The sequence below is a fragment of the Penicillium daleae genome (genome assembly GCF_028827525.1).
Source record: "Penicillium daleae strain IBT 16125 chromosome Unknown utg000008l_segment0_segment0, whole genome shotgun sequence".
NCBI lineage: Eukaryota > Fungi > Ascomycota > Eurotiomycetes > Eurotiales > Aspergillaceae > Penicillium > Penicillium daleae.
In genome coordinates, this window is record NW_026623156.1 from 729,394 (window position 1) to 744,141 (window position 14,748).

General features: G+C 52.8%; 3 protein-coding genes across 3 annotated transcripts; all 3 read right to left on the reverse strand.

Annotated features, from left to right (window-relative positions):
* Positions 1-774: 774 nt before the first annotated feature.
* Positions 775-3,528, reverse strand: N7458_008910 (putative phosphatidate cytidylyltransferase; the record flags this gene model as incomplete). Its single annotated transcript, XM_056912292.1, has 1 exon — positions 775-3,528. One exon carries the CDS (start codon positions 3,526-3,528, stop codon positions 775-777), a length of 2,754 nt encoding a protein of 917 aa, XP_056761141.1.
* Positions 3,529-3,977: 449 nt separating this feature from the next.
* N7458_008911 (diphthine--ammonia ligase family protein) lies at positions 3,978-6,335 on the reverse strand (the record flags this gene model as incomplete). The annotated part of the gene is made up of 1 exon (XM_056912293.1): positions 3,978-6,335. One exon carries the CDS (start codon positions 6,333-6,335, stop codon positions 3,978-3,980), a length of 2,358 nt encoding a protein of 785 aa, XP_056761142.1.
* Positions 6,336-7,790: 1,455 nt separating this feature from the next.
* On the reverse strand, positions 7,791-9,696 carry sebA (putative C2H2 transcription factor (Seb1); the record flags this gene model as incomplete). The annotated part of the gene is made up of 2 exons (XM_056912294.1): positions 7,791-8,998; positions 9,132-9,696. The coding sequence occupies 2 exons, from the start codon at positions 9,694-9,696 to the stop codon at positions 7,791-7,793; spliced, it is 1,773 nt and encodes a 590-aa protein (XP_056761143.1).
* Between the last annotated feature and the right edge of the window lie 5,052 nt (positions 9,697-14,748).

The window sequence follows — 14,748 nt, forward strand, 5'->3', positions numbered from 1 at the left end:
GGTCAGTAGAGCGGTGGGGTCAGAGTACCGAAGGAGAGCACCTTATGTACGGGTCCTGGAGGACCTTGGAAGATGGGCAAAGTACAAGAGAGAGAAGAGCGAAACGGGAAAACGAAAGAAGAGGGTTTCCCACGATTCGAGGTTCGAGAAGAGAGGGAGTCCCAAGGGTTGTCACGAAGAGACCGAAAAAGGGGGAGCAGCAGGAGGTCATGCAGGTGGCCAGCTTCAGGTGGTTTATCGATTAGATAAGGCCGAGATCGTGACCTATCGCGAGTCACGAGTCACGTTCCAGGGAATAAGTATGATTCACCATGCTATTTATACTGTAACTATATAACTCTAGATGTGCTTGCTGATAGATCTTGTATCAGATGAAAGATCACATCATATCCTTATAATTACTAATAGATCAGACCAAATCAAAGACATTATATTTGCCAGCCAAAAAGATGGTTCTTTGCCATGACCATCATCCCTCCGTATCCTTGTACTTGGGATCCACACCCCGATCCGAGATCGGTAGCCCCAAGGGTACTGGGCAACGATAACCCGCCAAAAGCTTATCGGCCAGGCAGAAACTGGTTTTCCAGGCCGTTGCCTAATCCTGGTTATACTACTCCGTACTGTAGAACCTACAGTAGAACAGATTATAAGTCATGAGGAAATTAAAATATGAGCATCTAAGGTATTATGATACATGATACAAAATATCTACAAGGGAGCCATCTATTTGCCAACCCAAAGGCATCCACTACCGCCTTCCCATCTGCACGATCAAACGCCCAGACCCCGCACTAACAACCACAGCACGACTGGCACGACAACGTTATCATTACAGCCAGTGAGGATCGCCTCGGTCGCGCTAGTCCCGCTAGCCGCTAATATGGCCTTGCATGCTGTCCAGGCCCAAAACCGAACGGTGGAGGCCTCCACTCCGGTTGATTCGGCCCCTGTCACGGCCCACCCTCCGACCATCAGCCAGGCACGTACGGCAAGCAACCCACACGACACGGCCACTGCAAAAGCCACACTGCCTTCAACGGACTTGCCCCCACCCCAGAACCATTTCAGCCGGCCGTATCGACGGCCGACGAGCGAGGCTGCGGCATCACCCATGCCAACACAGATGACACCACTGACCATGCTAACATCCCGGGTGGGTACCTCCCAACCCGCCCAGGGGCCTTCACCGTTGTGGTCCAGATCGGAGAGGGACAGCCATAGTGGAATGGAGCAGCCGATCAGCAGGAAGATGTGTGAAATGACGACCGGTCCACGGTGGTCGCGCCCGTCCACATACGGCGCGAGGAAGTAGGTCAAGGGTCGCGAGATCGGGGGTAGCTGAGATGCACGGAATAGATCCAGAAGCAAAAAGACTGAGAGAACCAGAGCCAAGGCGAGTGCACAGAATGTCGGGTCCACGAATACGGTGGGCAGAAACATTAGCACCATCATTCCATGGAAGACCTTGCGCCGCGTATCCACCTCGGCCACGGAGCTGAGTTGGAATACAATTGCCAACCCGGTCACCAGAACCAGAATACAGTAGGCACTCATCAGCAGGCGGGTGGTGGCAGGTCCAAAGTCTGTCTGGCGGACATGCTCAACCCAGCCCAGCCTGCAAGAGGGATCTTGGAACGCAGCGTCAGGCCGCGGGGGTAACTGGATCCAATACTCGAGGTTCAGCATGAGCACCCAGAATCGGACCCCCGATAAATTGCCCAAAAGGTATCCAACGGCCCATCCAAAAGGATCCTGTCCTTGCAGTGCTCGTTCAGAAATGTACTTCCGAATGGGCCCCAAGATGATCCCGAGAGAAATTGCGTATACGTAAATCGCATACAGCCATTTGCGGACCTGCGCTTGGGCTGCAGTCATGGAAAGAAACGAGGCAAGCCCAGGTCCCATCGATTTCTTCCGGCGACCACCAGGTGTAGTGCGCACACGTTCTTCTTGCACTGCCTCCTCAAACGTTGAAATGGTATGTCTCCGTCGCCGGTTCTGCGCACGAGCATGTTGTTCAAAGGCTTGCTCGGCGGTCATATTGTCAATGGCCGACATAGGGTCCCGACCGTTCCGCATTGTCTTCGTCCTGCGAGGTCGGGGTACTCCACCGGGTCCATCACTATCAGACGTGGGTTCATCCGAGACCCCAGCCCGGCTGAGTTTCTGACACAGCCGGTGGTCCATCATGTTGAAGAACTTTCGCGGGGAGAGCGGTCCGCTTAGTGAACGGCGGAACTTCCAACTAGGGATCCGAGCTAGAGCCACCTCCCAACGGAGTATGTGTCGACAAGCAGCGAATAAGCATATCCCACCCAGCCATAGCAAGGCCTTTAGAATCTCCGCCTGTGGAGAGGCCGCAAACAAGTACAGATTGATTAGCGCTGTCGTCAAAAGCTGCAATTCGGCAGGCAGAATGCTGGTGGTCAACAAAAAATCTAAAGTGGGTATCAACGCTTGATGCAAAGGGAAAAGAAGAATCAACGATTCCGAATCTTGCCCGCGCAGAGACAGCGGCTTGGGAACCGTACTGTCGAAGGAGAGGTGCTCTGAGGCGAGGATCGGCACCAGAGTCACCATCCAATGTGTCACACTGAAGCCATTGATCCAGCTCTGCAGGGGGATGACTGGAGCCGGGAGGGACGAAAGGCTCAGAATGAGGTTGGGTATAAGCAAGGTCGGGAGATGGTGTGTCAAAGATAGCGAGACAAAAACCGGGATCAGGATCGGATAGAGTAGCGGAGCGGGATCGAAACTCGGTGGTATGGAGAAGAACGGACGTTTGGATTTGGGAGGCCATATGCGCCACCTTCGGCCCCTCGAGGCTCGAAGGAGTACTGGGTAGGCAGCATATAGACTGGCGAGCGTAATTCCGTGGGCGGCGAGCTCTATACCATTGTTAAGCGAAACCAAATCCACGTCTCCGGGTTCTAGACAATCAAAAGCAATCCTACCTTTCCTCCAAGCCCAAGCAATTGAACGAGCATCTTCTTGTACCAAGACGACAGCGCCGACAGACAACAGGAGCGCAGTCTCCACCAGCCGCCGCAGAATCTCAACCCGCCTCTGTCGACGGATATGTTTCCTCTCAGCGAACCTATCCTCTGTCTCTTCCGACGAGCTTCGCCGCGAGGCCCGTGATGAAGGGCGCACGAATGACGGCCACGGTTGTAAAGTAGGCAGCCACGCATCGGTATCGAGTGTCCCATTCGCGCCAGAGCGCAGGCCTTTCCGCGGTCGAACAGGCGGCGCCGGCAGACCTCTCAAGATACCAGTACTTTCATCATCAGCCTCCGTGCCGCTGTCACTCGGTGTCCGCGATGATTTCGAGTAAACGGATAACGGTCGGAGGCGATCGCCGGGTTCGGAGGGCGTGCGCGACCCGATGCGCCCGTTGGTACGGTGGTAGGGATGGGGAGAGCGATTAAATTGTCGCAGGTCTTCGGCGATCACATCGGAGGTTGAAGCAGGCGTGCTGCTGCGAGGGATCGCCGCCTGTTCCTCGTGGCCCCGCGGAGAACTCATGGCACCATTCCTATGTCGATGAGAACGTCATGCCGGGGTAGGGAGGGAGAGTGGCAGGGGAATCGAGAGTGTGTAGAATGGAGAAATAGAAAAGTGAAATCAAAGGAAGAAGCGTAGTAGTTCTCCGAAAAGGCAATGGAAGGAGATCGTGGGAGAGCGGGTTGTTGTTATCTTTCCTGAACGCGGAAGGGAGTCTGCCTTATCACATGTTCGGGCCACCTGGGGAGATCCACCATATGACAGTCGAGTACTTACGAGTCCACAATCTGCCCACGGAACACCTGATGGGACGAGAAGAATGAGCATTCCACTCTGTAACTTACAAGGAAATATTTTTGGAACTTGTTGAAACTCTTCAAATACTACTGAATATCTCTCCTTCAACGTGACCTCACATGTAACCAATTTGGTGGAATTAGGTTCCACCCTGCATCTCATATCAAGGGTATTTACACATCCAAGCCACGCTCCTCCTGCAAGACTACAGCAGCGGCCAATCGTCGTCCCTTCCGTCCCCAAACCGATCGGCATGGGACAATCTGGCCTGGCCAGAGGCCCTCCGGAACGGACAGTGTGGTGTATAAAATTGCCTGAGAGGTACTCAGTGTCTGACTGCGGGACGTGACCAACGGACGAAGTCTCTCTTCTAACGATGCCTCAGAGTTCCCAGTATCAACCTCCACACAGCGGTAAACGTATCGTCCATCCGCAACTGTCGAGCTACCATCTTCCAGGCTACACACTGTAGCCTGCTGGCACCGACTGCCCAGTCCCTGCCACTCGATATCACTGCCCCGAGGAAGCTCATCAACCTCGACCGCCAGGAAAGGCGGGATACTTGATTCAGACTCCTCATCCAGGACCGAGAACCTGGGTAGACTCGACCCCGCTGCTTGAGGCATCAGCTCCTCCGTTCTCCGTCCGTATTTGATATCCCAAGCATCAAGCTGCGGGCCTTCGTCCTCGTCTTCATCATCCTCAGGCCGGGAATGCATCTTCTTCCACAATTCCCAGGCAATACCTGCCTGCGCTTCAACACGCTCACTACTCGTCATAAAGGCCACGGCACCAAGCCACCAGTCAACCTCCATGGCCTCGCCGATCCTCCATAGATGTTGAAGGGCCAACACAGCTCTCAGGGAATACCCCTCGAACCAGGGCTTGTCTTGCGCAGCAACCTCCATAGACGCTGGCTCCAGCGGGATCTGACCCGCAATGTAGACGATTCTGGCCCCGCCTTGTAAAGGGATAGACATTGCTTGTGAGTATGGGCCGATGTTCGCGGGTGCCCAGTATGACCGCGACTGGACATGCAAGCCCTGACGCTGGTCTCGTGCGCCCCGGTCAACCACGAAGGAGACCATTACCTTCACGCTGGAAGGGAGGGTATCTCCACAGGCGACTGTGACGCGGGCAGGTGGGTTTGGCTTTTTGAAGAGGGAGACGTAGACTTTGTTCATGAGGGCAAAATCGGACATGGATCGTAGGAGAACGGTGGCGAAGACGATATCGTCTGTAGAGCGAGGGATTGAGATGGACTCGGGGGGGGATGATAATGCACGTTGGACTTTGTCGACAATAGCGTCCATCTGCTCGTCTGCACCGGGACCTGCCTCTGGAGCAACGAGGTTTGAAATAGTCCACGTTGACGAAGACAAGCAATGATTCGGTTCTCCAACAGACCACGCTGGCGACGGCACGCCCTCCCCAGAGACCCTTACCACCGTCCCATTCAACGAAAGCGACGAAACCCCATCCAAACCCGTAGCAAAAGACCCATCCAGCAAAGCTGGCCTCCTCACATCCTCCGGCGTAAACTCCCTCCCATCAACTTTCTCCACACACCTCGCACCCTTCAACTTCAAGTAAGCCACACCCCCCTCACCAACCACAACCTCTCTCCCCTGATCCTCAACCTCAATCCTCATCTTCCACAAAAAACCCGGCCCATCAATCGCCAAACTCTCATACTCCCCACCCTCCCCCAAAACCGCACCCCTCACATCCTCCCCACCCGCAAACCGACTCATCCCCTTAACGAGCCGTCTCCGCAGTGCCTGCCCCGAACCAGACCCAGATACATTCTCCCACAAAAACCCCTCATCCAGCCCGCCAGAGGCAACCTTGATAATCCGCGCATCGCACCCACAGCTCGCCATATCCTCCAACAGCCCCGCCTGCGCGATAGCCGCGGGATCCGCGTCCCGCTGGACCGGCGCCGGGAGCGAGGGGTACATCCACAGCCAGGCTAGCGGGACGAGACCGAGTCGGCCGGCGACGTTCTCGATGCGGGTGCGCTGGTATGTGGATAGGATGGCGCCGGCGGAGACGGCGTTGGCTTCGGGGTGGGCTTGCATGATGCGGCGGAGTAAAGGGACGAGAGACTCTGTTTCGTCTTCGTCTGCGGAGCCGGAGCCTGCTTCTGGCTGGGAGACGTGCTCGGCGGCCTGGTCGACTGCATCGTGCCTGTATATCCGGGCTGTGTCGACTGCGGCGCCGGTGATAGGGGCGCGGTAGAGTGGGATGCCTAGGGCAGTCTCGTAGAGAGGGATGACGGCGTGGCCGATAGTTTGGTACATGAAGCTATCGATATCTTCTTCGGTGTCACCGGTGTCGATTTGGCCATTTTCCACGCCGGATTGATCATCTGATATCTTGGTTTTCTGCTCTGGGTGTAGGTTTGCTAGGGCGACTACTTTGTGCCCGTTGCGGGTGCAGTGGAGGATGGAGTAGAGCGAGTCTTTGCCGCCTGAGATTAGGGCAATCACGTTGAGACCTGGTGATGGGGTTGGTTGGGCAGGGGGCATGTTGATTTTTGAGAGGGTTATTGGTCCTCTCTCAATGCCTTTGCCCGACTCTGTTTTTTGCTTTTGGTTGTATTGGAGTTGGATATGACATGGTGGGCGGGCTTTTTTGTGTTCCCCACCTTGGGGCTTATCGATAAGGCGATAAGCTGTGGCCATGGTCAGTCCCAAGTCAAGCGCTGGAAACGACAGTTGACCATCAGATTGATTTCTATACAATAAAAACCGAATACCCCATAGCATCAGGCAATTACTCTGGAAGAAGAGCATCTTTAGAGGTTATGTCCATCCCCACCAATTCCAGACTTTATAATTATAGGATCATGTTTACCAGCTACCGAGATAAACCAATTGTGTAAGAATTAGACTTGTAATTGAGATGCTAAGAGATCCACTATGGACCCCCAAAACCCTTCGACCGACACAAAAGGACAGACAAGAAATGCAATACAAGAAAGGGGTATGAGGTGAACAAAAAAAGGTGTGGGTTGGAAGAAAAGAACGGGTAGTGGTCAAATTAACTTATACACGAATGTGACCAGCACAAGAAACAGAGTGGGAGAGCACAAGAAGAGAAGAAACAAAAGAGCTCACAAAAAGATATTACATCGAAGTAGGGCAAATGAAAATGTGAACGAAATGGACAAGAATCCAACAAAGGACTAAAAGATCAGCCAAGAAGGGAATCAAAATCGAAGAAAAAAAGATCAGCCAAGAAGGGAATCAAAATCGAAGAAAAATCACAGAAAGAAGAACGAGGATCAGAAGATGATCAAAAAGAGGAGGGCCTGGTCTTGAGTCTTGCAACGGTGGACCTGATCAGTCCAAAGGATGAGTGCTGGTTCAGGTTTGCGGGCAAAGTCAAGAAGAGAAGAAGGGTGGGAGAGAAAAGACAAAAGAAAAAGAAAAATCAGTGACAAAGGAAATCAACACCAGTCCCACCACCTGTAACCCATAGAGAACAGATGCCATCAATTGCTCTATTTTCCTTTTTGGTTTCCTCTTCATGCTCATGGATCTCCGAGAAAATAATAAAGAGATCACCCATGAAAAATAGGACCCGTCTTCCGCCGAAGAAGCCCAAGCCCCCAAGGCCCAAGTAAAGAAATAATAATCATGAGGACGAATGAAAGGAAAGAGAAAGCAAGAAAAACTCCTCTCCTCTATTTCGTGCCTCATGATGTATCCCCGTTTTCCTTTTTGATGTAGAAAAAGTGAAAGGAAAACCAAGTTGCCGTACACCAATGACCACCCCCTGGATGCCGACACCAGTGGTAAAATGCCCAGGACGCCAAACCCAATCAACCGCAACGGTGAACCCAACTCTCCCCCAGGTAATGAGAGAGGGGAAGGCCAGGCCGACCGAAGATGTGTATGTATTATATATGCAGTAGGAGAAACTCCTGGTCTCATAGAAATCATCAAACGCAGCAGGTGAAATCAAGCCCCAAGGCAAATTTAGGCAGAGTCACGCTTGCGTTTCTTCGCTGCCCGGCGGTCCGTGGCAGGGGAGTCTTCGACTTCGCCTGACTGGGCGGCTTCGTACATCACCTGGCCCAGGGCACCGGCGTCATGTTGCTCGTCGAAGGACATCCCAGCCTCACTGGGGTCCAGGACACCCATGACGATGGAGCCGCCGCCGTGAGTGCGGGCATGTTGGGCGAGGTTATCGCTGCGGGAGAACTTCTTGCCGCACTCGTGGCACTCGAAGGGCTTGTCCTGGGTGTGCAAGGAGCGGTAGTGGCGCTTGAGGTGCTCCTGGCGACGGAAACGGCGGGAGCACAGGGTGCAGACAAATGTCTTGGACGGGTCATCCGTCAGCGACTGCTTACGGCCGCGACGGTTAACGGAGACTGGCGCGGGCTCAGAGTCGGTGCAAGGGGAGCCTACAGATGGGGCACTGCACTCGGAGTGGGCCACGGCAATCTTCTTGACCAGCTGCTCCTCCTCCTCCTCCTCCTCCTCCTCCTCCTCCATCTCCACATTGGAGTTCTTGCGCGACGATTTGCGGCTGCTGCGCTTCTTGGACTTGGTCTCCTCCGCCTGGGTGATCTCCTCGGTCTCCTCGGTCTGGGGCTGAGCTGACTCGGTCCACTCGAACGAGGGGATGCCGTTGTGTAGGAAGCCCTCGTCATCGTCCGCGTCCTCCAGGCTGTGCTCACTCAGAAATCCATCATCCTCGACAATGTACTGGCTCACACGCTGGCGCTTGCCGCCCAGGTAGACGGCGTTGGCGCCCGGGTGGAACTCGACCAGGCGGTTCAGCTCATCGTCAGAGTCGAGGTCGGAGAAGCTGTCGAAAGTGGGCAGGGAGCTCAGAGGGTCCTCGGTGGCAGAGGTGAAAGACGGAGAAGGGTTCTCGTTCACAGGCAAGGTCACAGAGGAACTGCCCAAGACCGCGCGAGGGGCCTCCTCGTCACAGGTGAGAGTCGGCAGAGGAGGGAGGTCCTGGGGAGTGGGAACGTTGACAGAGGGCTCGACAGTTAGCTGGCGGGGGTCGCAGAAGTCCGAGCCAACCGAGCTGACCGACTCAGCGGTCAAAGCCTGAGAATGGGCCAGGAACTCGGAGGGCACTGGAGAGGGGGAGGGGGAAAGCGAGGGGCAGGACGTGGCGGAAAGAAGATCCGACGTCTGGCTGGCGGTGAGTGATGGCGGGTGGATGAACACTGCAGGAGCCGCATGGGAAATTAGCCTTCATGTTTGATCATCATCATCGTCATCCCTTGCATGAGGGATTCATCATCTGCATGTGCATGGTTTCGCAGTATGACATCTCGACTCGTTCCATCAAAAACTTACCAGGTGTCATGGGTGGGGAGTCGCAGCGAGACCAGTCCAGGTTGGCCAGGATCTCGGTGTGTACGTCAGTCTCGCAGCCTTCCTTGACGCCCTCCACCTTTTCAAAGGCGAAGAAGCTGTCATTAATTGGTGTGTGCAGAGTGCCGTGGGCGGACGGAGGGCTACTGATGGAGCTTCCGGACGAGGACAATGGCGGCGTTGATGGGAAAGCGTACAGGTCGGCATTGATGAAGCGGGTGTCGATAGGCATCAAGGCTGGGGAACCTTGCTGCACAAAGATGGCAGGCTTCATCTGCGAGGGTTGAGGCGAGGCAATGGGAGTCATGCTCATGGCAGCACCGCGGAAGGCGTTTGTGGTGGCCATCTGGTGCATGTTCATGACGGGCTGGGCCGCGTAGATGGGCTGCTCGGCGCATTGCTGGCCGGGATACTGCATCTGTCCATAGTATGGCACGTCTTGTGGCTGGCTGGTGTAGTGGCCTTGCTGTGATGTTGAGTCGGGATAGTATGCAAACGAATGTTGACTTGGGACCGGAGTCGGGGTCACTGTGTATGTTGCGTCCATTGCGGAAAAGATCTGGAATTGGTTGGCCTTGGGTTAGTTGACCAGATTGTGCTTTTGCAATTGGGGATATCCAGGATATATCCACTGGTTTGAATCCATGTAGATTAAACCAGGCATAGGGTAATTGGATCAGTCACAAAACACACCTGTCGAAGTTATTCGCCAATTCGGATCCGCGTCGAGTCGTCCAATATTAGTGTATATAGAGGTGTCGAGAGTGTAGGAGTAGTAGTTTTGTAGATGTTGATGGTCAAGTCCGGTAATATCCCTCAAGAGACCGAGACGTAGGAAACAAATGAGTGTGTAGACCAAGGGTGATTAGGGTTATAGGTAGAGAGAGGAGGTAACAAGATGTGAAGAGGATGAGAGAGAACACTTGTAAAAGGAAGGACAGGAATCCTTAGCCACGCTGAAGGACCCGAAGGAAGTGATTGGGGAAAGAAGAGGAATATCACAAGTTCCTCCCAAACCCAAAACAGTCAAACAAGAAAGACTAGTGGAAAAGTATAGAGTAAAATGAGTAAGGAAAAAAAGGTTCACGAAATAAAAATCAAAAATAAACGGGAGAGGGAAAATAAAAGAGAGACAGGGCCGATAATGGGCAATCTGGACACGAAAAAGATGGGAGAGAGAGAGAAGGAAGGGAACGAGATAGACCCGAAGGGTGTCGCGGTGGATAAAAGAGTGATCTGCTTGTGCTATTTTCTACTTGCCGGGTCACTAGTCATGGTCCGAGTGGGCCAGGAACGGGGGTGCATTGAGAATTAAAAAAAGTAAAAAAAGAAGAAATAATGGGGGGAGGATTTTGAAGGAATATTTTATTTTATTTTGAATTTTATGAATTTTAATGGTTAATGTGGTTATTGGGGGGGGGGGGGGGGGGCAAGGGAATTAAATTAGGAAATTTAGTTTTTGGCGTGTCTCACAGTGAGATGGGTATGCAGTCGTCCGATTAGTACGGACTTACGGAGTACGGGATGGCCCATTGGCCAGTAGCCAGTACAGCTAGTAGCCAGTAGCCACTGGCCACTACTACAGTGCTAGTGCTAGTGCTCCTCCGTCAGTCATAGCCAGCTTGGTATGCGGTGTAAAATGGTGTGGTATCAGGCCAGTCTGGGGCGGGATTGGAAAGGACACTTGCACATCACCCAAGTGCTCAGTCCCGAGCAGGTTGGGAGGCCTGCCAATCGCATTGAGCAAGGATGAGGGATCGGGAGTTAGCGTGGGTAGCTACGAAATTAGCGTGGATTTCTCTCCCAAAGACTCCCAAAGGTGTCCGCACAGTACATATCTCCAGTGTGGAGGAGGAGGAGGATAACCAGCCCAAGGTCGAAAGTTTCGTGGTGGAACCCCTCCATTTGGTGCTGGACTCTTCAGAAAGGACCTTCGGTATGGGAGCGTAACCGTACCAGACTCCTACTGAAGAGGAGGACACTGGTCTCCGCTGTATCGGGCCAGGAAGCGGCCCACATCGGTCGACGAGCCCAAAAAGAGAAGTGGGGCAGCACACGGTGTTACGCTGAAAATGCGGAGAGGCTGTGCTGTTGGTGCTGACTGGGATTTAATTGACACTGGGAGGCCCGAACAAAAGCCTCCTACTGGAGAGAATGGGACTGTCTGTGATGGTCCTATCAGTGCTGGTGAACGGTGTCTTGAGAAAAATCCTGGCGGTGTTGGTGGTGGTCGTGGTCAAATGAAGAGGAAGACATCCTGTAGGACATAGTTTTTTTTTTTTTGGGTGGTTATTTTTGTTTTTTCAGCTCGAGTTGTCGTCAGTCCATCTTCATTCTACCAACCACCATCATCAACCCAAAATTTTGGGCAACTGGCTGTGTGGCCACGAGGTGCATGACGATTGGATCACCGCGATGGTGACAGCGGCAATCAGCAATCATTCGCACCTTCTTCTTATCATCGCAAAGGGCGCATTGTGCACTCGGCGGGCAAATGGGCATGAGGCAAGTGGAGAGTCCACGGCCAGCTCAAATCAGCATCGTCCATCCCCATGACCCGGCCCCACGTCCATCCCGTCTCGTCATTTCTCTGCCAGGGCAGCGCCCAGAGATCGACATGCAATGATCTGTCCTGTCCCCCAGGACTTACCAGAAGTCCGGATAGAAAAGGTCAACTTGGTAAAGGTACAGTACCTTCTTCATACTAGAAGTTGCTCGAGGGTTCCCCATCCCACGCTACTTACAGTAGTACCACTACCCACTACCACTACTAACTCCCTTCGGCGATCAGCATGTGGGAACTTCCACCTTCCGGATGGTAAGACTAAGCGCAAACTGGGGCATATCCATTTCCGAATCAGGCGTCAGGTCGCTCAGAACTTTCCTGCGCCGATCAGAAGAAAGACTATCAACGGTGGCAACCACCGTGCTACTGTTCTATTCCCTCCCCCAGCCGTGCGATCGGGAAACGGTCGGGCATTGGTCGCCATCGTGCTTAGTTGCTTTTTCATGCTTACAGTGCTGACTGAACCGACGCCCATCACCGTTCTTGCTGGGCAATCTCTGGGCACTACTTCTTGCCCGCCCCCCCCCCCCGGTCGGTTTCATATGATTCTGGCCAAAAGTACAAGTACAACCGTCGAATCTCAATAACCGTGCATAGTATGGAGTTAACCAATGCCTCGATGATCCATCGACCGATGAGCATTAGCAATGCACTACTTACAGCAAGTACATGCAGAGTACATACTTTGGTAGTTTAATCCTGAATTTTAATTATCGCGCAATTCTTATTTGTCTACTTGGTTATGGAAAAAATTCCGCCATTTTCGCCCTCATGATTTGATTGATGTCGCCACATAGAAATATATCGGAAGCCGTGTCTCTCGTACTGTACTCCGAGAGTCCGTACTCTACTATCAAGTAATAATGTGGGGAAAGAAGATCCAACGAAACCAAAAAAAGCAAGGGCCAGTCCGCGCGACACGTCAAAAAGAGGTGATGCAGCGCGACAGGGCTCTCGGCTCCAGCAAATGACGCTCGGTGGCCTGTGATATTCCGTCAGTCAAGTTGCGCGGCCTACTGCAGGAACCAAAGCTGTGGTGGAGGCACAGCCGCGAAGAACCACCAGAGGAGGACAGACGCGGTGATTGGGTATGTGTCCATTGGGAGAGGCAAGGCTCGACACTGGAGTGACTGGACAGTCAGTCCGTCTCTCTTTGTTCAGCAGCTGCAACTCTCGAATGAGAACGCTGCAGACTGGCCGGAGTCAGGGTTCCGAGTGCCCTAACTTTGCTGATTGGAAGTATTCGGGGTGGCCCGCTAATGCAGTCTCCATGCCATCGCGTCTGAAGAGAACCGCCAAGAGTAAAGTATGTACTCCGTATGGATGGATATGGAATTGACTACTCTAGGATACTTTTGGTTTTTCTTTTACAATTCAGCCTTGGATACTTTTTTTTATCGAGGCGGGGAGGTCGGATCCATCTGTGCATCGCTGTAAGCAGACACCACATAGACTTTTTTCAATGTTGGTGCCGGGGTGTGATACATCTGATTGGCCCAGTTCTGTCAGCCATGTCGCGAGGTGATGTGCTCAGAATTGCATGGGCGGCTGTGATGGCGCTGCTGTTTCGTCTCACTCGGTCGATCCGGGGGAATGGGCGTTAACATCAGCAGTGGTGGTGCGAGAGTCTCGACCTCTATACAAGAGACAGATGTTTCTCTTGTTCCACATTCTGTGGGTATCGAGTTAGTACCATTATTGAATGATTTATACGAGGACTTTGTTCAGAGGTACATTATTTGTTCTGCTCCCCGCCTGGAACCACTGTTTTATGCCTGTGATTCATCCAGCGACCGTATATGCAGACGTTCAGCAAAAAACTCGACACATCCATCTTGGCTATCTCCTCGGTATTATGCTGTTGCCTATCACTCATTATCTGTCATCTGATGTCAACCGTTGGACAATCGTTGCTTTTACTCAGCCGCCAGCCCTCACGCGAGCAAGGTGTGGTAAGGTTGGAATGAGGTAACGCAAAGGTTGTGTGTGGCACAAAGATATCAGACAATGTTTCCTTCTAATCTCCAGCGCTGACTACCCGATGGTCTTGGCTGACACTCCAGTCCATGAAACCCAACCACCGTGATCCCACAGATAAGAAAAAAAATAAAACAGAAAGCCACAAAAAAAGGCAATACAGAATGACAGACAGAAACCTATTGACTTACTCCTGTAGTCTGTAACTAGTCAAGTGATTTATTTCATTCTCTGGCCAGACCCTCAACCATCTTCCTGCTTCCTCTTCCTATTCCAATTCCCTGCAGCCCGGAGTCCAGAACACTCAAGCATCGAGTCGCGGGATTTCCATCGCGGCCCATCCTTTCCTTTGGGGAGGGCGCATCATCTCCGCGCGATTGGCCGCTTCTAAAGATAGCGGCCTCCACTATTGGTCCCCCATGTCCGTCGCGGGCAAAGCGTCGGCGCGGACGGGAATCCTCCCTTCCTCCCGCTACCAATCATGTCCGGTTGCCTACCCACCGTCCGGGAAATGGGGAAGGGAAGATGAAATGGGCGGCGGGGGGACTGTCTTTTGCCTGATCATTGTAACTAACTAGCCTCCCTTTGGTACGGAGACCTGTACGGAGTACACGGAGTATAGTACGCACACTGTGACACTACTATGGAATAATACTTACTGGCTAAAGGCCTCGAATGGAGACTGTGATGGAGACTGCTTATTTCTGTGCTGTAGATAGTGTTCTCCACTCCGTCTAGAAGGTCCAGAAATCTACAGTAGCGTCGTGTTCTTGTTTTCTTCGGAGTTCATGCGCGAGGTGAGATTTCCTCAGGATAGACTTGGAGAATGAGTCCAGTCTCGCGCTGATTGGATCATTTCTCTCGTCTTTCCCTTCCTGGGTTAGGATGGTACCACCCCCTGTTAAATCACCGTAACCTCACTAATTAGCCACAGTAATCAACTAAACTTACCCAGTCGTTTGGTCCGAACGGAGTGGAATTGACTTATGCATGGAAGGCTGTCACTTTCTCTTCGAGAACCACATTCCCCAAATTGCGCGGTCGCTCTTGGCTCTA